This window comes from Bos indicus x Bos taurus, chromosome 17, assembly GCF_003369695.1.
Source record: "Bos indicus x Bos taurus breed Angus x Brahman F1 hybrid chromosome 17, Bos_hybrid_MaternalHap_v2.0, whole genome shotgun sequence".
In the NCBI taxonomy this organism is placed as follows: domain Eukaryota; kingdom Metazoa; phylum Chordata; class Mammalia; order Artiodactyla; family Bovidae; genus Bos; species Bos indicus x Bos taurus.
This window is the reverse complement of record NC_040092.1, coordinates 28,108,892-28,128,279: the sequence shown is the minus strand read 5'-3', so window position 1 is coordinate 28,128,279 and position 19,388 is coordinate 28,108,892. Positions and strand designations below refer to the sequence as shown.

The following is a 19,388-nucleotide window of genomic DNA, read 5'->3' as shown; positions in this document are numbered from 1 at the left end:
TGTGGTGGCCCCCACAAGCTCTCTCAGAGTTCACTGTAGAGCGACCCTGCTGTCCACAGCTTGGCCTCTCACTCCCTAACAAGCTGTCCTCTAGAGAATTCCAGAGCCACACACTCCTGAATGCTCGGCCCTCAGAAACTGTTAGGATGAATGCAGGTGTCCTAAGTAACTAAGTCAGTGCAATTGGTCACTTAACAACCGATGGTTAACCCAGCCTGAAGCTTCAGGCCCCCAGCTTGAGCAGAGGGCCTCCCAGCTCCAGTCTGCCTGGCTGACTGCTCTCCAAAGCTCTCATGGGGTGCCTCGCCCAGAGGAGTGCCAACGTCAGATGGCTTGGGTGGCTGGGACCAGCCTGCTGAAGCTGTGGGTTGGCAGGCCCCTCCCCTCTTCCTCTCGGGGCCCTGGCATGCCTGCACCCCACCACGCATTTGCCCTTGGCCTGACTTCCCTGCTGCCCCTGACGGCTGGCACAGCTGTCCCCAGAAACCCCGGCAGTGCCCAGCACTCTTGAGAAGCACCCACTGCATCCACCAACTCCCCATCAGAGCAGGGACCCCAGGACTTGCTCTGCTGTGCCCCCAGTGGAACAGAGGCCGCAGGCCTCAGTGACGCCCTGGACAGACACGTGGAGTGTGACACTGGCCTGCCCCACAGCACAGAGAGTAACAGTGGGAGCCTGGCAGGCTCGTTTATTCTCCCCACAGCCCTGTGGGTTGGGTACCGTGGCTCCTCCCTCTTACAGATCAGACGACTGGGGAACTGGGTGGCACCCAGTGGCGGCTTCCCCTCCTTTCCTGACCCAAGATGCTGCTCAGCCCTGCCCAGTGGGCTCCTCAGCCCCTGGGGCTTTGCAGAGCCTTGGACCTGTGGTGCAGCTGCCCAGTGGGCAGGGGCTAGCTAGTGCCTCTGGCTCCGCCATCCCTGCCCCTCCCCTGCTCATGTGACACCTGGGGGCCACACATGACCTTCGGAGGCTTTGGTGTGTTCCTGATAGAGCAGAGTCAGGAGTCAGAAAATTCACTAACCCAGAGGGCTGAGCCAGCCTGCTGGGACAAGCGCCCGGAGTCCAAGCGGCGGGGTGCCCAGGGCTCACAGGGGCAAGTGGCTGTCCAGGTCTGCGCCAGCCCAACCTGTGACATGTGTGGGTACTTGGATGGCCTCCCCCCAGCACATGCTGGGGTGCTATCTCATGAGAGGGAAAGCGGAACACAGGAGCAGGTCGGGGACCCCCAGGGAGCACAGGACGCATCTTTCTCCCACCCTAGCGTCCAGCAGGACATAAGGTAGCCACCAGAAGTTTCCTGGCCAGGAAGGTGGGTCCTCAGGACCCCTGGAATTCAGATGCTAGAGCCCTGAGGGGGATGGCGTGCTGCCCTGGCCTGCCTGGTGCTCACCCCGCCCTGGCCAGGCTGACCTCTGTGGGACAGCAGAGGAAGTGCCAAGGACCCAGTTGCCTGCACAGGATGGCCACATAGGGGCCCAGAGCATGCATACATGACAGCCCCAGCAGGCAGAGCTGTCAGACACCTGCAGCACCACTCGGAACCGCTCATATCAAGTCCCAAGTCCTTGAGTTCTTCTTCTGCCTCTTTACCAGCACCTCACTAAATCTAGCACCCATCCCTCCCTACCAGCACCCCTCTGCCTGCACCACCACCGTCTTACAGCACTGTGCAGGCCACCTGCTCACCTTCTGTTCAGTCACTAAGTCGTGTCTGACTCTGCTACGTCATGGACTGCATTACACTAGGCTTCCCTGTCTTCCACTATCTCCCCACGTTTGCTCAAATTCATGTCCACTGGGTTGGTGATGTTATCTAACCATCTCATCCTCTGTTGACCCCTTCTCCTGCCCTCCATCTTTTCCAGCATTAGGGTCTTTTCCAATGAGTCGGCTCTTCACATCAGGTGGCCAAAGTATTGGCACTTCAGCTTGAGCATCTGTCCTTCCCAATGAAGATTCGGGGTTGATTTCCTTTGGGACTGACTGCTTTGATCTCCTTGCAGGTCTATTTATCTTATTCTCCCTTTAGGAAGAACCTGCTGCCCAGTTGCCTGGAGAGCCCCCCACTGCGCAGAGCCTGCCCACAGGAAGCTGAACAGAGGCCCCCAAGGCCACACTCTTTCTGCTGCCACAGGACTAGACAGATGGGTGGGTGTGTGGACAGTGGCTCCTCTGACAAGAGGCAGGCCAGACACGGGCTGGGGATGCACCACAGGTGAGGACACTGCCCACCCCACTCCAGCCATCCCTGGTGGCCTCTGAGCAGCAGCCACTTCCCAGCAGCGGCTGAAGGGCTGTCCTGTGCTCAGAGGCGAGAGGAGCATTCAGCTCCCAACTCTGGGGAGAGCCTGACGGGCTTTTATTGCTTTTGTACAAATTACGGCTGCTCGGAAGTGGCCCAAGGAGCAGGGTAATGGATGTCATAAACCTGCCTCGTAAAGACGGAGCCTGCACTACATGGCTGTGTGCGGGGTGGGTTAGGGGAGGCCCGCGCTGGCCAGAGCAAGCTCTGCTGTCAGGGGGGCTGAACTGCTCCTGGGTGGGCATGGGGCAGGCAGGTCTCAAGGTGGCTCAGGGGCCCCCCGGGCACATGTCCACCAGCCTTCCTGCCCTTGGACGCTCACTAGAGCCGAGTCCCCCACGTGCTGTGCCTCCTCTTCAACCACAATTGCCCCTGGCTCATGGAGCAAAGCTGGCAAGTGACCCACATGCGGCCGACCAGGTACCCCATCCCCAGGAGTCTCCCTGCCTGCCCTCCCGAGCCCCAGCGCCTCGGTTCCCAGAAGGCAAGACTGTGCCCCTTCTGCCAGTGGGTGAGGGTGGCTGGGTAAGAAACCAGATCCAAGAGCCACAGCTACCATTTCCAGTGCATGCACACGCGTGTCAACACACACGGGCACTCAGAGCCCATGAGACACACAGCCCTGCTGTTGTGGTGAGAGCTTGACTGGCCTCATCCATCACCACACTGGACAGGGCCTGGCCACCGCAGGTGCTCGGCAGATGTGTGTGGGCTGCTGCAAGCTGTTACACACACATGTGCATGCTTGTCTTCCCCAGTAGCAGCTGCTGTGCCCACCGAGTGTGACAGGCCCTGTCAGGACCGGCAGGGGCTCCGGGTGGCGGCCTGTACCTCAGGCTGCCATGCACCCATACCCCTCTCACGAGTTGCTGACACACCTCCTACAGACAGGAGGCGTCCACAGCCTCTCCCCATGAACAGAGGTGGGGAGGCTGTGGTAACAGAGCACCAGGAAGCCATGCCACACCACTGCTACTGCTTCCTCCTGGCTCTCGGGACCCTGGTAACCCGCCGCCATGCTGTAAGGAAGCCCAACCAGCCCGTGGAGGCAGGCCCCATGTCGTGGGAACAGAGGCCGCTGACCATGAGCTGGTATCAAGCTCCAGACGTCAAGAGCCTTTCACGACCCCGCCCCCCAGATGTCTACGTGTTTCTGAAATGAGCGCCCACCCCTCCTAGACTTCCTCAGCAACTGCTTGTCTGGCACAGCAGCAGCCTGGGCCCCGCCAGCCCTCATGTCAGCTTTGCCTGGGCCACGCCAGCAGCTAGCTTCCACTCTGTCCAACTGCCCAGGCTCCCAGGGGAAGGGACTGGCCAGGGGTGTGCTAGGCTGCATTAGGCTCTCATGGCCCTGAGAAAAGATGAAACTCAACTGTGCCAGGAGCCCAGAGTGTGCCTGCCTGAGACGGGGGATGGGAGGTGCTGCAGGGGAGGTAATGGGAGATTAGCAGGTTCTCTGGGAAATTAGCTGTCAGCAGCCCAACCAACAAGCCAAATTTCCAGAAATCTCCTGAAGGCAATCAAGTCAATCAGCTAATTATGCCTCGTGTGTTTGTATGTGTGTGGGCGGGGCTACCCTGGCAGTTTGGCAGGTGGGGCCCCACCCGACTCCGGTGAGCACCCTGGGCCCTTCGCACCTGGTGTGGAAGCTGCCTCCTGCCACCTCCAGGCTGCCTGGCTGGGGTGCAGGCGGGCGCTCCCTTCTCCCAATCCCACCGCGGCTCTGCTTGGAACCCACAGTTAGAGCCTCACATCCCAGCCCGCCCTCCTGCTGTTCCTGACGGTGGTACCTCCTCCCACCGCAGGGCCTTTGCCCGGCTGCTCCCCAGCCCTGTGTCAGGACGGGGTTGGGAGGTCTTCTTGCCAGGCTACTCAAACTTCTCCATAGCACTCACCACCTCCCCGGGGACAGGGACACTGGCTGTTTGGTTCCTTCCAGTGGTGGTGATACTCAGTAAATGTTTGTCGAGGGGAGGAGGGACCTGGAGGTGAGAGCTGTACCCCAGCCCAGGGAGGGTGGGAGGACGGCAGCTCAGGCTGAGATCCGGCTGGTGAGGGTGGGAGAGGAGCCTGGAGGCCAGCGGCTGGCTGCATTCTGGTGCCGCGGGCTGCAGGGGGCAGGCTTCCTTCAGAGGGTGACAGAGAGGGGCCTGGGCAGGGGACTGGATGGGAGGAATTGGTGGGGAAAGCCGGGGTGAACTGGGAGTGTGGCCCTGAGCGGAGGCCCTTCCCGACAGTGGGGGCTGCAGCGGGTTCTCTGCCCCCTCCCTGACCACACCCACCCTGAGGACACCTGCCAGGACACCGGATCACCGGGGTCCAAGGCCCTGTCCCCAGGCTACACACTCAGGGTGGGGGCAGGGCAGCCTCCTGCCTGTGAGGCGTCTAGGTCCTCATTTCTCTTTAATAAAGGAAACTCCCAAGTCCCCTGCTTCGGCCGGAGATGATGGATCCTTGTGTCCTTGGCTGCAAGCAGTCAAATTAAGAAAATTACTTTCTAACTAATTTTATGGCACTAACGAACCTCTGGCGGCGTGCTGGGGACGTTGCTCCAAGCTTTCGGGACATAACATTGTTGAGGATGGGCAATAATTGGGGATTTGCTGGGGATAAATCTTGGCAAATTAAACTTCTAAGTACAGTCTATAATCCAGGTCAGACAACAAATGCCCTGTGTCACCTAGCAAGGGGATGCTGTGGGGAGAAGCAAGGACAAGCGTGACCCCTCCTGAGCCTGAGGCCCTAAATGCAGACACACAAACAGCAAAGTGTGTGCAAACATATACACCTACGCATAATGACACATGGCTACAGGTCACACACATACTGCATGACCACAGTCATACATATAGGCACATCGGCGCCATGTCCAGACACAGGCTCCCAGATGGACACTTACATGCAGTGTGGCACACACACACACACACACACACACACACACACACCTGCTGCATCCATAGACACACATGGGCGCCTCCAGACTCTTGAGAGGACAAGACACAGACTCACACAGAAATGGCCACAGAGAAACATGGAATGCTTCCGGGTGCAGCTGGGGAGCCCTGCCACTGCCACACAGAGATACCACCTCATGGGCACATGGGAGAGATAGACACATGTGAATATACAGGGTTACACAACACACACTTCCCTTGCACTGAGAGTCATACACAAACAGGGCTCTCAGCCTGAGTGTCACCCTTGTGCCAGAGGGCTCCATGGTGAACTCTGGATCTAGAGGCAGGGTCCCAGCCGGCCTCCAAGCCTCACCCTCCGGCTCCCAGCAGGGTCACCTGCCAGCCCCCAGCCTCGGCCTGCTGGGCAAGGGTCCTCTAAGCTCCGGCCTACTCCTCCAGCCTCAGGGGAGGCTGCCACCATGCCAACTGGACAAAAGGGCCAGCAGGGTTGACCATACAAGCCCTGCAGTGCTGCCCAGCACACGTCAGGGACCTGTGGGCACACTTGCTCACGCCAGGGCCTGGTGCACACACACCGGTGTGTCTGCAGACATGGTTCAGGAACCCCCAGGGCTGAGCAGCAGGCTGGGCCGCTGCCCCCCCACCATCTGTCACTCATGTGCAGCCTCAGTGGGGGCTAAGCTGCAAGCAGTTGGCATGTTAATTACAACTTCTTCTCCAGGAAACATTCAAAGCAGCATTTTGCAGAGAAGACCACAAATGACACAAGGTGGTTTGGAAGCAGAGGGCTGCCCAGAGGCTCTGGCAGGGAGACCCCAGCAGCCCCCGGGCATCTCAGGAGGCTCCACATGGAGTATCTCTGGGCCCAGCCTCTCGGGGCTCCCAACCCTCCAGGACAGGTGCAGGCCGGTGGGCGTTCTGCGTCTTGCCCCCAACTCTCCCCATCACTGCCCCAGGTTGCCCTGGTGCCAACCTGGACCATATGGCACCTCCCAGAGTGCAGGTCCTGTCCAGGCCTGGCCGACCACCCCCATCAACATGGTCAGGAGCGGTTGGCGCATCAAGACCACCCAGGCCCATGGGAGGAAGGAGCAGCCTGGGGCCGCCAACCATGACTCCAACAACAGATGAGAGCACAAAGGCTGCCCGAGGAGGGCAGAGGCCTTCCCAGGAAAGCACCCCTTGGGTGGCACCTGGGACCACTGCCCAGAAGTGTACAGCAGCCCCGGTCAGAGGCTCAAAGATGCTACAGCCTGGCCCAGGATTTGAGGCAGAAGGCAGAGCTGCCTGGGCTGGCAGACCTAGGGATCGCGGACCTGGGGGAGGGGAGGGCCAGGGACCCTCGGCTGTCCCTGCCACCCGGGGAATTAATGGGTTAATTACACACCCTATAAAAAGCCGCTGTGATTTAGAGAGCCTGCCTGTCAGACCCTGGAACTCTGGAACTCGCAGTTAATCAGGAGCTGCAGGATGAGGCGGGCGGAGCCCAGGCCCCTGCCCTCCAATGAGCCGAAACGGCCGTAAATTTGCAGAAACGGCTTTTATGGAGCTCTGGGTTTTATGGTGTCATTAACGGGCCTCCTGATACTTAAGGGGAAATGAAATAAAGTTGTGGGGAGGGGGCTGGGGGATGGGGGATGGGGAGGGTGGCCCCCGCCATGGCCGGAGTATCAAGTGGCAGCAGGCCGGCCCCCCTCCTGCCCCTGGGCCCCTGATGACAGCTAAGAGCAGGGGCCTCACACCCCTGTCCAGCCTCTTTGGCCGGGCCAAGCACAGCTGGGGAGAGGGTGTCAGGGCACGGGGGCAGGGGGCGGGGCGGGGAGGGCATACGCTGCAATTTCTCCACGTGCAGGAACCCCAACACCAAACGCTGCCCCACAGGACCCAGGGTGTCCAGCCCACTGCCCACTCCTCTGCAGGGCAGGACCCGGAGTCCTACTCCCTCTGAATCTCTGCCCACTCTGGCTCATCCCCATCCTGTTCAAACTCCATTTCGAGCCTAGGGGCAGCATTCAGTACAGTCGGGGCTCCCGTGGGTCGAGGGTCGGGGTTAGTGTGTGGGGAGCAGACAGCAGAAGGAGGGTGGGAGACTTACGGAGTAACCTCTGCCTGAGACTGCCTGCGCCGAGCTCTGCAGGGAAGGAAGAAGGACAGTCAGGAACCGGTTGCAGCCCCAGATGGCCACCCTCTCCCTTGAGGACCTGAGCAGGCAGAGCCCATCCTGGGTCTTTGCTGGAACCCCCCAGGCTGGGGCCACACTGATCAGCCTGTGGCAGGGCTCAAGGACCCACAGAGGAACCTTCCACCCCCAGACCTGGAGGTATGGTCCAGCCCAGCAAAGTCTCCAGGCAGAGAGGCGGCAAAGCCCCCACATTCCCCAGGGGTGGGCTCAGCCCCTCCCAGAGGATGCTCCCCACCTCTCCCATGTGGGGTTCTGGGCCAGGGGATAACCCCTCTCTGTGCTCAGGTCGGCTTTTCCCTCACCACCCACCAGCCTCCCAGGGTCACTGGGTCCAGCGGGAAAGTCTGGGAGGTTTCCTTGAGAAGGAGCTGGGCAGGTAATCCTGGGGTCTCAGATGTCAGATGGGGGTGGGGGGGTAAGCTGTGGCCTAGAGGCCAAGAGTCACCCCAGAGGTCCCGTGAGGGTGATCAAATGCTCAAATGGGCAGTTAGGATCTGACGGGAGAAACCAGTTAGGTTCACTTCACCAGCTCCTCAGGGCAGGCGGTGGTCACCAGGGTTAAGCCCCAAGGCCCAGGGAGATAGGACGTGATGACCCGGCAGGTGGGGGTTGGGGGGGGGGTGTTCACACGGCCGGCGAGGGCAAGCTTGTCTGAGGTGTGTGGGACTCACGGACCTGGGGCCAGACCACACTGAGGTCCAGATGCCAAGATTCTTCCGAAGGATGGGTGACCACTGCAGCCTGGACCACTCTGCTCAGCTCAGCTGGGGCCAGGGGACCCCTCCCCTCCCCAGGCAGACCCTGGCCGGGCCCCAGGCCAGTTCCTGGGGGTCTGCCAGGCCAAGCGTGTGTGTGTGTGTGTGTGTGTGTGTGTCTGTGTGTGTGTGTGTCTGTGTGTGTGTGTGTGTGTGTGTGTGTGTGTGTGTCTGTGTGTGTGTGTGTGTCTGTGTGTGTGTCTGTGTGTGTGTGTGTCTGTGTGTGTGTGTCTGTGTGTGTGTGTCTGTGTGTGTGTGTCTGTGTGTGTGTCTGTGTGTGTCTGTGTGTGTGTGTGTGGCCGGGGCGGGGCGGGGGGGGGGTCCTTCACCCCCTGGGGTAGCTCAGGCACCAAGCCCTGCCTCTGGGGGTGGGGGGGTCTGGTGCCATAATTGCCCCCAGGCTTGCACACTCACACCGCCTGTGCTGTGCCTACAATCCGCCTGCTCCCATCCTGGCCAGCAATTAGAGGAGTTCGAACTAGGGCAGCCCCCGTGGCCCCAGACAATTACCAGCCTATTTTCCTATCTTGTGGCAACAAGATCGGAGCCGGGCAATTAGGCCCCCCTCCTGGCCTCCTGCGCCGGCCCTCCCCCAGCCCCCATTTAAATGATAATGAGAGACGACTCGTTCCATTTAGCCCTGCAGAAAACCCATCTCCGCTAGGCCGCCACTCCTGCAGCTGGGGGTCAAGAAGACAAAGGCCTCTTCCAGGAGCGCTGCCTCCCACGGCGGGGGGGCTCTTCCGCCTGAGTCCTCATCGCCCCCTCAACCCAGGGCCCCTCAACCCCCACTCCCTGCCCTTGCAACACCTGCCCCATCCCCCTTCTCCAAGGTCTAGGGAGACCCAGCAGCCCTGGAGGAATATCCTGCGCCCCCACTGCTGGCCACGTCCCAGTGGGTGCCCTTGTGTGTTGCCTGGGTCATCCCCAAACTGGGTCCTAAGACCCCCTCTCCCCTGCCCCCTGGGACCTGAGCTCAAGGACCTTTTAGACAGGACACACCGAAAGGAGTCCCCAGACCCAGGCCAGCTTGTGCCTCAGAGGGGCACCCTCCCCTCCGCGTGGCCCCCAGTGGCAGAGACCTGGACTGCTGGATGCCCCGTGCTGCTGCCAGCTAGAGCAGACAGGCAGGTCCGCCTGGGCAGGCAGGAGTGTTTGCAGCTCATCGGGCCAGAAACGTACCCCCTGCCTCCACCCTTCTTTAGACACATCTGTGGGAGCTGTTTGGCATCCATAGCCCTGCCCACCGCCAGCTGGGCACCGACCCCGAGCCTACCCCCAGCTGGACATAGGGACTGCACCCCAGCATGGTCGCCTCCACTCACCCCTGCCCGTGCCTAATGGTTGGTTCTCATTTAAATCCCTCCTGATGGGGAAGCCCCAATTAGTAGACAGTTAGGTTTTAAAGAAAGCAAATGCTAATTGTGAGCACAAAACCCTGGATTGAGACTCCGGGCCCCTAAGCAAACGGCTTGCAGTGTCCGCTGAAGGTTGGAGGCTGGCCGGGCAGTCACCCCAGGGACTCGAAAGTGTTCCCGCGAGCAGCTGGGGTACTCACATCACTGAGTTGGTCCCGAGAACTGCTCCTCCGGGAGCTGGTGGCTTCTCGGAAGCTGTCGCCGTCACTGTTGTGGTCGCCCCCTCTGGACACTGCGACCTTCATCTGGGGACAGGGAGAGATGCGAGACCGACTCAGCACACACACCCTGCAGGGTGGGGCTGGGGCACAGCCATGCTCAGGCTCCTCCCTAACCCCACCCAGTCCCTCTGGGCTGAAACCCGGGGAGGGGGGCGGCAGGGCACAGCCAACCACTGACAACCCAGTAAGTACTTTCCATTCCTACCCAGAACAGGAAAGAAGAGCCCAGAGAGCAAAGGATGAGCACTCAACGGCCTAAACTACTGTCAGCTCTGTCCTTTCCTCTGGCCAGCTGGCAACTAAAGACTCCTGGATGGGGAGCGGGCCAGTGGGAGGCCCCGGCCTTTCCCACTCCACCAGGGGCCCATGATCAGGTGTCAAGACAGGCCTGCCTGTGGCAATTCACCTCCACTCCCTGCAGGTGCACCACTCCTGGGCCCCCTTCAGTCCTCAGCACAACCCACATCAGGGCTGTAAGGTCTGCAGAGTTGGGTGTGGACCAGCCACTCCCCTCTGCGTGTCCTAGGGTCATTACTCAACCTCTCTGTGCCTCAGTTCTGTCATATGTAGAACGAAGCAAGTAGTACCCACTGGAACAGCTGCTGCTGGGTCAAAGTATCTGCCGGACTCTCTGTAGACCCGGCACGCCCTCAGCTCCTTGCTCCTCACACAAAAGCCCTGGTTGGCTGCTCTGTGCCCACTTTACAGAGGAGGAAATCAAGGAGGGAGTTGATAAACCACTAGGGAGGTTAAGTGACAGTGTGGAAAGTGGACGCAGAAACCTGCCTGCGTTCTTTTTACTTGGAAATAGTTTCAAACCTCACCAAGCTGCAGGGTAGGAACATCCATCACAGCCCCTGACCCTTGACCTCTGGGCCCAGGAAGTCACCATCCCAATCGTGCCAGCATCCATCCAGGTCTTGTCAGCTTCCAGCTGCCCTCCTGGACTCTCTGGCAGGACCCACAGAGCTCGGCTGACCCGCCACCTCCAGGTGGCTCCAGCTTCTTGGTTCTGGAACATTCCCACGGTTTTGTCTGAACGTGCACTGACAGCCCAAACCTTCAACTGTTTGGGCTGTATATCAGAGGTTTCCTAGCAACAGACAGAGGCCACGGCTCCCAGCCAGCACACTGCCTAACACCCAATGACCCCTGCTCCAGGCGCTGCCGACGTGCCTGCGGGGCAGCGTGTGGCCTCCTGTCCACCCCCCAGGCCTCCCCGCCCAGCGCATATGCTCTCAGAGCTCAGGCATGCTCAGAACCTGCGCCACAACCAGGGGCAGGGAGGCCCAGTCCTTTGCATCCAGGCATTTTGTCGTAAGCATCCTTCAGCCCTGGAGACCTCAGCTAGGGTAGAAAGTCTGGTGCACCAGCTGTGCTCTGGAATATTCTCAAGTCCCCAGGAAACCCCCTCAAGGCCTGAGCCCTTCTTCCTGTGGACCCCATGGTAGGCTCCCTCTCTTGAGGCTGCCCCTCAGAGCCCCTGCTCTCCAGGGCCAACCTAAGCCCTAGATGGGGTCCAAGCTCCCATAGCCACAGGCCCCTGCACAGTGTGGCTAGCAGAGTGTCATCACAAAACATAACTGCCATTCATCCACAGCCCAGGCCTGGGTGCAAGGACCCAGGGGAGGGCCCCCTTCTGGGGAAGCATGAACAGCGAGGGGGAAGCCCAGCCCTCAGGAATACCCTCCCATCCTACGGCAGGCCCAGGGAGGGGCCCCAGTCTCAGCCCAGGCGAAACTCCCCCATTGTGAGCCCACAGGTCTCTGGCCTCACTAGCTCCATCCTGCATAGTTGAGTGGTGAATGCACAGACCCTGGGCCAGTGCTGGCTCTCTGACTGTCATTGAGCCTCAGTTTCCTCATCTGTGAAGTGGGGGTGTTGACAGGGCCCTTCACAGGCTCTATGGGGGTAAGAAGTTCTGTTTGTGAGCCTGAACCCTCTCTAGCACCAATAAGCCACCAGGTGTCACTGTTGTCACCAGTTGGAGACAGGTCTTTCTTGCCTCTGGACTCCATGACAGGTCTCCCCAAAAGGAGTGAATATGGGGTCCGGGGGAACTTCCTTACTGCCTTGCTGGCAAGGAGCCTCTGCAAGAAAACAAATGCCCTCATCCAGTGGTTTTCAAAGTGGGGTCCCTGGACATGCAGCATCAGCACCTGGGAGCTTGGCAGGAATACAAATGGCAGGCCCCACTACAGACTCGCTGTGTCATCAGGTCCTCTGGGGGATCCTGGTAAGGCTCTAGTTGAGACTCTTGGTTTTGACCTTCAGTAATCACCCCCATGAACCCACCCTCACTGTTGGGGGACAGTATTTCAGGTTGGGCTTGGAGCAGGGTCCCTGCCCATGAAGAAGGCTGGACCCAGAGACACTACAAGGACAGAACAGGCCTGGCGCAGTTGCAGACTGCTCACTGTACAAGGACACCCAGCAAAGGGGGAGGGGAAGCGGGGGCTGAAGAATAACCCCACACAGCTGAAAGGTGAGAAGGGAGGATACCACATTCCACTTCATTCAGTCACACAAGTGGTCTCCTCTCTCAGCTGGACCCCAGAGAGGATTCCTTATCTTGACTCTTCGGTGATGCCCCACAGGGGGAGGACAGGCTGGGGTCTGTCATCCTCCTCAGGCAGTGGGTTTCAGCTCTGAAAGCCCCGTTTCCCAGAAAATCCCATAGAACTCAGTACTGTGCCCTGGGAACCATCCCAACCCTGGATGCACTGGGATGGCTGGTCACCTTCTCTTCCTTAGCCAGCCCCAAGCTGGACTCTGGCTGTCCTGTAGCCCCAACTGCCTCCTAGTGGCTCAGAAATGCTGCTGGCCAGCTATGCCAGAAGGCCAGGGATGCCATGCCTCCATTTTTAGCTGGAGAGATCAGATTCTGATCTGGGCCCTGATTGTCCCAGGAGGGCAGCTGGGAGCCCGTGCCTGGGCCCACCCCTGGGCCTTGTGGTCTATCCCTATGCCCACCCAACCATCCTTTATCCATCCATCCATCCTTTATCCACCCATTCATCCTTTATCCATCCATCCACCCTTCTACCCATCTACTTGTTCACTTAACCACCCATCTGCCCACCATCCATCCATTCATCCATCCATCCACCTATCCATCTTCCCATCCATTCACCACCCATCATCCACCTACCCATCCAAGGCTTACTGAATGCCTGCCTATGAACCGGCCCTATTCTGGGCAATGAACATAAACAGACCCAAGTCCCCACCCTCCTGAAGCCTACAAAGAGGCCAGCACATGGAGCGTGTGGTCGGCAGACGGCCACAGGTGCTCTGGAAGGACAACAGCAGAGAAGAGCAAAGAAGGGGTCGCCAGGGAGGGATCTCACTGAGAAGGTGACACTTCTGAAAGGCGATGAGGCAGGTCATGAGGCTACTGGGAAGGGTCGGGGGATAGCACTGCCGGAGCAACGAGGCTCCCTGGGGAAGAGGAGAGCCCTAATAAGCACTGGCAGTTTCTGCAAGTTGTGCAAAATTCCTGAACACGTAACAGTTGGCTTGTGCAAGGTGGCATACCACAAAAACATTTCCTCAGACTGGCGGGGGCAGGACTCCCCTTGAGACTGGTGGAAATATGGAAATAGGGCCCTGCTCTCCACCAGGCAGGGTCAGGACACAGCCCTCAGAAGGGCAGGGAGAGGACCTCCCCTTAGATCAGCATGGCTGGGGCACTGCCATTGGAGCAGCAAGGTGAGGGACACCACCCTCAGACTGAGGCACCCCAGGAGCACCTGGGGCCCTAGGCTTTCTGGCAGTGACAGGGAACCCTTTCCTGCTACCCTTCCTGGGCAAGGCAACTCCCTAACCAGGTTCTGCAGCAATTCCGGGAGGAAGTGTCACCTCCCAGGCGGGCTGCCAAGTGCCCTGGGCCACAAACAGGCAGCATGTGGTTCCACCTGACACTCAGACCCACAGGGTGTGCACAGTGTCAGTCAGTCCAGGAGGCGTAGCTGGGAAAGGGTCCAAGAGGTGGGACCTGGCAGTGTCCCCAGGCTATGCCACCAGGTGCCTTCCCCCTATGGTGGACAGGAAACTCCCGAGACACCGCAGGGCTGACTCGGGGGCCCCAGAATCCCTCACTCCAGCAGCGAGAAGACTCACTGGGACTCCTGACCCTTCACAGACCAGCTCCTACCAGGACACAGAAACGAAAGAGCACCAGGAGTCCCTGCCCCGAGGCACTCAACAAGGCCTCTTCTGCCCACATCCCAACACAGCGCCTGCCTGCTCCTGATATCTGCCCGATGATGTGTGCGTTCACCACGAGACCCACGTGGGTTACCGAGACCCACGCCTGAAGCAGGATGCAGAGGCTCCCCCACCCTTAGAGCTCTGCCACGCAGATGGAGCAGAGGCGCCCTGTGCAGCATGCTCAACTGCTGCACACCTGCAGATGCACATGCCATCCATCCATGGCGAGAGTGGGAGTGGTGGCCCTAGAGTTGTGCAGTGCGCAACCTGAACAGCCATATGTGGCGGCCCTGCAGGAGATCATGCCCCACCAGATGGCTTCACCCCCAGACAAGTGTCATCCCATGGAGCTCTCAGGAATGCACACGAGCACACACACACATTCTCAGGAGCGCTGGGCTCTGCCCCATGCCTCTCCCACCTCCACCCCAACACCACCAGCCCAGCCCAGGGGTGGGAGGTGCCCTCTGACCCACGGCCAGTCTGTACTGGCCTCCAGCATGAGGAGAGGCCCCCTTAGCCTCCACATCTACAGGCCTGGGAGCGGAAGAGGCGGGGATGGCCTGGCTGCAGACCCTGGGGAACCCTGAGAAGGGGGCTGTGGCTGAGGCCACCCACGGTCTCCTTCAAACCAGCGGGAGGACATGGCCTGGTAGGGTGAGGCGAGGGTCAGGCACCCACTAAGCATCAGTACCCGCCCCTCAGCCCCCAGCCAGCCAGCCAGCCTGCTGTCCCGGTGAGAAGGGAGTTAGGAGACTCCTCTCACGACGCCCCTACAGAGACCGAGCACAGGCTCCCAACGGCCAAGGCACCCTATTCCATGTCCACACACACACACACACACACACACACACACACACACACACGCACGTGCACACGCCTGGCGACCCAGCCCTGGGGCCATATGGCAACCCAGGCCTGTGGCAGAGACCCCTCCCTCTTCACCCCAATCTTATTTCAGGGACTCCTGCACAAATAATGCCCCCACTGGGGTGCTTTAAAACCACTGGGCCTCCTCAGGGGTCAAACATTGTGGGTCAGGGTCTCAGAGACCTTCCTAGGCCCCCCAGGTGACTCCTGAGTGCACCCCAAAGGTGAATGGGCAGCCATAGGTCACATGGCCCTGACTGGGCCCCTGCCGGCTGGACTGGGAGGATAAGCTGTGTTCATCCATGAGAACCGTGTTACTCTTCTCGCCCCCACTCTGGTCCCTGCTCATTCCAGCTGATCCCTGGTATCCAGTGTGTTCTACAGGCTCCAAAGTGAGAGACTGTCCTGTCTACCCAAAGCCCCGACTGAAGCAGGGCCCGAGGCCCCGCCTGTCCTGGGGATAGGGGCCCCCTTCCTCTTTGGGTGCCCCAGCCCCTGGCCTCTCTGTCACCCTGGTACCTCAACGCCCCAGGGCTATAAATGAGGCTCTGACCAGGAAGCCCCTTGCTCTGTCCACCAACATTCCCTGATGCTCAGTGGGACCTCATGACCCCACTGAACCTGCACCCCCACACGACCTCGCAACCGCCACCTCCCTCCCCAGCACATGACAGCCGTGAGGACAGCCCGTACTTTACTCTGTTCAACAGAGCCCTACCCTGAGCCCCAAGCCTGTGCTCTGCCTCCAGCTCTGCGCAGAACCTGGGTTTCGGAAGAAGGCCACAGAGCACGGCTGGCCCAGGGAGGGGAACCTTTACGCAGACCATGCAAATACACTCATGAGGGGGCTGGTGGTCAGGTGAGATGCTGGGGTGTGCAAGGAAGGCCAGGGCCCCCTCCCCACCCAACGAGGCCACCTGCACGGCCTCTCCTTTGCTTGCTCTCAGTGCACCGCTCCAGGTCAGTGTGGAGGATGGTACCCCAAGCACAGCACTGCAGACCAGCTTCCCCCGACCGACAGCAGCACCTGCTGGTGAAGTGTGGTACTGCAGCCACCTCGTGACCAGAGGGTGAGAGGGAGTTCTCAGGGCTGTGACTCCAGGTGGAGGTTCCAGAAGGATGGGGTCCACTGTAAGGCGACCGTGGCTCTAGGCCCCACTTCTCCCAGGAATCCTTTCCGATGCTCACTCCATTCCTGTGACAATCAGGCCAGGTGAGGCCCCTCAGGCTCCCACGGCCCCAGGTGTCCCTGAGTGAAGCAGGGTCACTGGACGGTAAGTGCCCAGTAGGTAGGGGCTGTCCTTTGTTCCCACTACCTGGCAGGGGCCTGGCACAATGAGGAAGGGTCCCACAGCCAGCACAGGGTGAGGAAGCAAGCTGCTGCCCTAGGAGGCTGGCCCTCCCCTCCCACTGCTCCACATCCTTCCCCTGGGATTCGGCCGCGTGGCCAGCTGGGTGAGTGAAGCATGGAGACGCACAACACACTGTACAGAGGCTGCTGGCTGAGCTGAGGCCACAACCCAAGGAGACACACGGCCAGCAGGCTCTGGGGACACGAGCTGTACGTGAGCAAGTGCCTTGTGAGTGACATGACACCCTGCCTGTGCCCGAGTGTGGTCCCTGTGGCTGAGGAGCAGGGGCAGTGCACCAGGTCCTGCCCCTCAGTCAGGCCAGTGGACTCTGGGCTCCATCTGACCTCTACTCTCTAGCTGAGCCACTCAGCTTGCGCCACTGCTGTCCCCACCTGTCCAGCTGATTCAAGCCACAAGCACCTCCCTGCAGGTGCCCAGGCCCCCTCCAGTGCGAGCTTTGAAAAACATACCTCAGCTCAAGTCATTGCGCAGCCTAAAACCCCCAGTGGCCCCTCTGCGAGTGAGTGGTGGCCACGCTCGCCCAGGCCCCACGCCAACCCCGCCCCGGGGTTCTGTCAGCTCACTCCTTGCCAGCTGTCCTCAGGCCTCAAGGTGGGTCACCTCCTAGGCGAGGCCTCCCCGATCCGCTGGTCTAAAGCAGCCCCATTTTCGTTTCCAGGCAGGTCTGTTGTCACCCCAATCCCCCCGCCACTCGTGTCACATCTGGAATTCCAGCAGGTGTCTGAGTCACTGAGCCCAGACAGGGACCAACAAAGCCCAAAGAAGCACACACCAAACGGGCCGTGCCCTCGGCATCCACTCCCCTCTACCCTTCTCCCAACAGGGCCCCCCGCAAGTCCCCCATGTTAGGCTTCTGTGAGGGCCACATCTGACGTGGGGGTCTGGCTGCGCCAAAGCCAGGGAATGGCCAAGCACTCTGCCCATGGGTCCTGCCAGGATGGCTGCCCCCAAGGGGACCAGGTGAGCCCGCCAAGGAGGCCGGAGACGAGACTCACCTGTCCAGGCCGTGCCCAGGAAGCAGGAGAAACCATTCTATAAGGGATAATGATAAAGCAGTAACTGCGGTAACAACGGCATACATGCCCATCTAGCAGGAACTGTGCACGTCAACTCAGCTTTTCATCTCTACGACCCGAGACGCGTGCAGTATTGACAGCTCCACTTTACAGATGAGGAAATAGGCCCAGAAAGGAGGAGCACTTGCCTGGGGCCACCACAGAGCCAAAGATGACCTCACAATGAGGTGGGGTGAGGATGCAGAGCGTCCCAGGGAAGCCCACCTCGGCCACCCCCAAGCTGCAGCCCAGGCCTCAGAAGAGAGGGAAGTGGGAGAAACCGTCTGTGTTAATGGGAGCCAGGCACTGTAGCGGCTAGCTAGGACCCAGCGCGGTTTGAACTTTAACTGACCCACACAAAACTCTGAGGGAGTGCCCCTGTCCCACTGTACAGATGAGAAAACTGAGGCACCGAGGGGTTCACCCACCACGAGGTTCATCTTCCAGAGAGCAAGGGAATATTCTGGAAGGACTCTACCAAGCCAGTATGAAAACCTGTGATTAGAAAACCCCTACACTGGCAAATATGGACCCAGCAGACCAATGTGATGGTGAGGAGCACGAGAGGACATGTGGATCGCATCCAGAACTCTGCCCCGCTCTGTCTCACTCCCTGTATTGACTAAGCGTCTGGGGCCCAGCCCTCTGCCAGGCTTGGGGTTATCAGGCCTGCTCGGGGGTGCAGACAAGAAATGGGCAATCCCCACACCGCAGAGGGGTGTGCCCAAGAGAGGGGGCATGGGAGCAGGGGAGGGGTGGAAGGCAGGCAGGTTGGGGAGGAGGGAGAACTCAGACCACAAAGGCCCTTATGGGGCACGTCCAGGAACCAAGACTTCCTGAGGGTGGAGGGGAACTTCCAGGGTGCTTTCAGCAAGGGGAGGGCGTGCTCAAATGGGCCCTTTAGAGGAACCTCACCACCTGCAGATGGGCAGGAAAACTGGTGCTGGCTGTCTTCCAGGCAAAGGTCAGGGTCAGGGGCACAGATTCTGGAGCTGAGCCACCTGGTTTGAACCCTGGCTCCATCACTTTCCCTGCCTATCTCGGACAAGTTACTCAGATGCTTTTTTTCTTTGGCTTCAGTATCCTCCTCTGAAAAATGGTACTAGCAATATCCTGCCTCACAGGTGTGGTCACTGGAGACAGTGCCTGGGCCGGCTGTGAAAGGTCAGCTTTTCTTTGCTGGTAAGAGGTGGCAGGCTAGCAGTGAGGGGTAGACACGGACATCCAGTTTACAAAGTCAGTTTAACAGACACATGACTATTCAGATCATCTATTTCATCTTAGGGCTTCCCTGGTGGCTCAGTGGTAAAGAGTATGATAAGGCTGTATGTTGTCTCTCTGCTTATTTAACTTCTATGCAGAGTACATCATGGGAAATGCCAGGCTTGACGAATCACAAGCTGGAAGGAAGATCGCTGGGAGAAATATCAACAACCTCAGATATGCAGATGATACCAGTCTAATGGAAGAAAGTGAAGAGGAACTAACGGGCCTCTTGATGAGAGTGAAAGAGGAGAGTGGCTTGAAACTCAATGTTCAAAAAACCAAGATCATGGCATCCGGTCCCATCACTTCATGGCAAATAGAATGGAAAAAAGTGGAAGCAGAGATTTTATTTTCTTGGGCTGCAAAATCACTGTGGATGGTGACTGCAGCCATGAAATTTAAAGACGCTTGCTCCTTGGAAGCAAAGCTATGACAAACCTAGACTGGATTAAAAAGCAGAGACATCACTTTGCCAACAAAGGTCCATATAATCAAAACTACAGTTTTCCAGTAGTCATGTATGGGTGTGAGAGTTAACACAAAGAAGGCTGAGCACTGAAGAACTGATGCTTTCGAACTGTGGTGCTGGAAAAGACTCTTGAGAGTCCCTTGAAGAGCAAGGAGATCAAATCAGTCAATCCTAAAGGAAATCAACCCTGAATATTCGTTGGAAGGACTGATGCTGAAGCTCCAATACTTTGACCACCTAATGTGAAGAGCCGACTCATGGGAAAAGACCCTGATGCTGGGAAAGATTGAAGGTAGGAGGAGGGGGATGGCAGAGGATGAGATGGTTAGACAGCATCAAACGG

The 19,388-nt window shown here is 59.1% G+C and overlaps 1 protein-coding gene across 22 annotated transcripts in view; it reads right to left on the bottom strand.

The window, feature by feature from the left end:
- The window catches only part of FBRSL1 (fibrosin like 1), an 84,284-nt gene that overhangs the window by 41,488 nt on the left and 23,408 nt on the right, over nucleotides 1–19,388 (bottom strand). For all 22 annotated transcript variants that reach the window (XM_027567125.1, XM_027567132.1, XM_027567134.1 and 19 more), the window contains exons 3-4: nucleotides 9,720–9,824; nucleotides 7,320–7,355 (exon numbers count right to left, since the gene is read on the bottom strand). In XM_027567125.1, coding sequence (XP_027422926.1) covers nucleotides 7,320–7,355; nucleotides 9,720–9,824 — 141 coding nt within the window. The remainder of the gene's footprint in view (nucleotides 1–7,319; nucleotides 7,356–9,719; nucleotides 9,825–19,388) is intronic.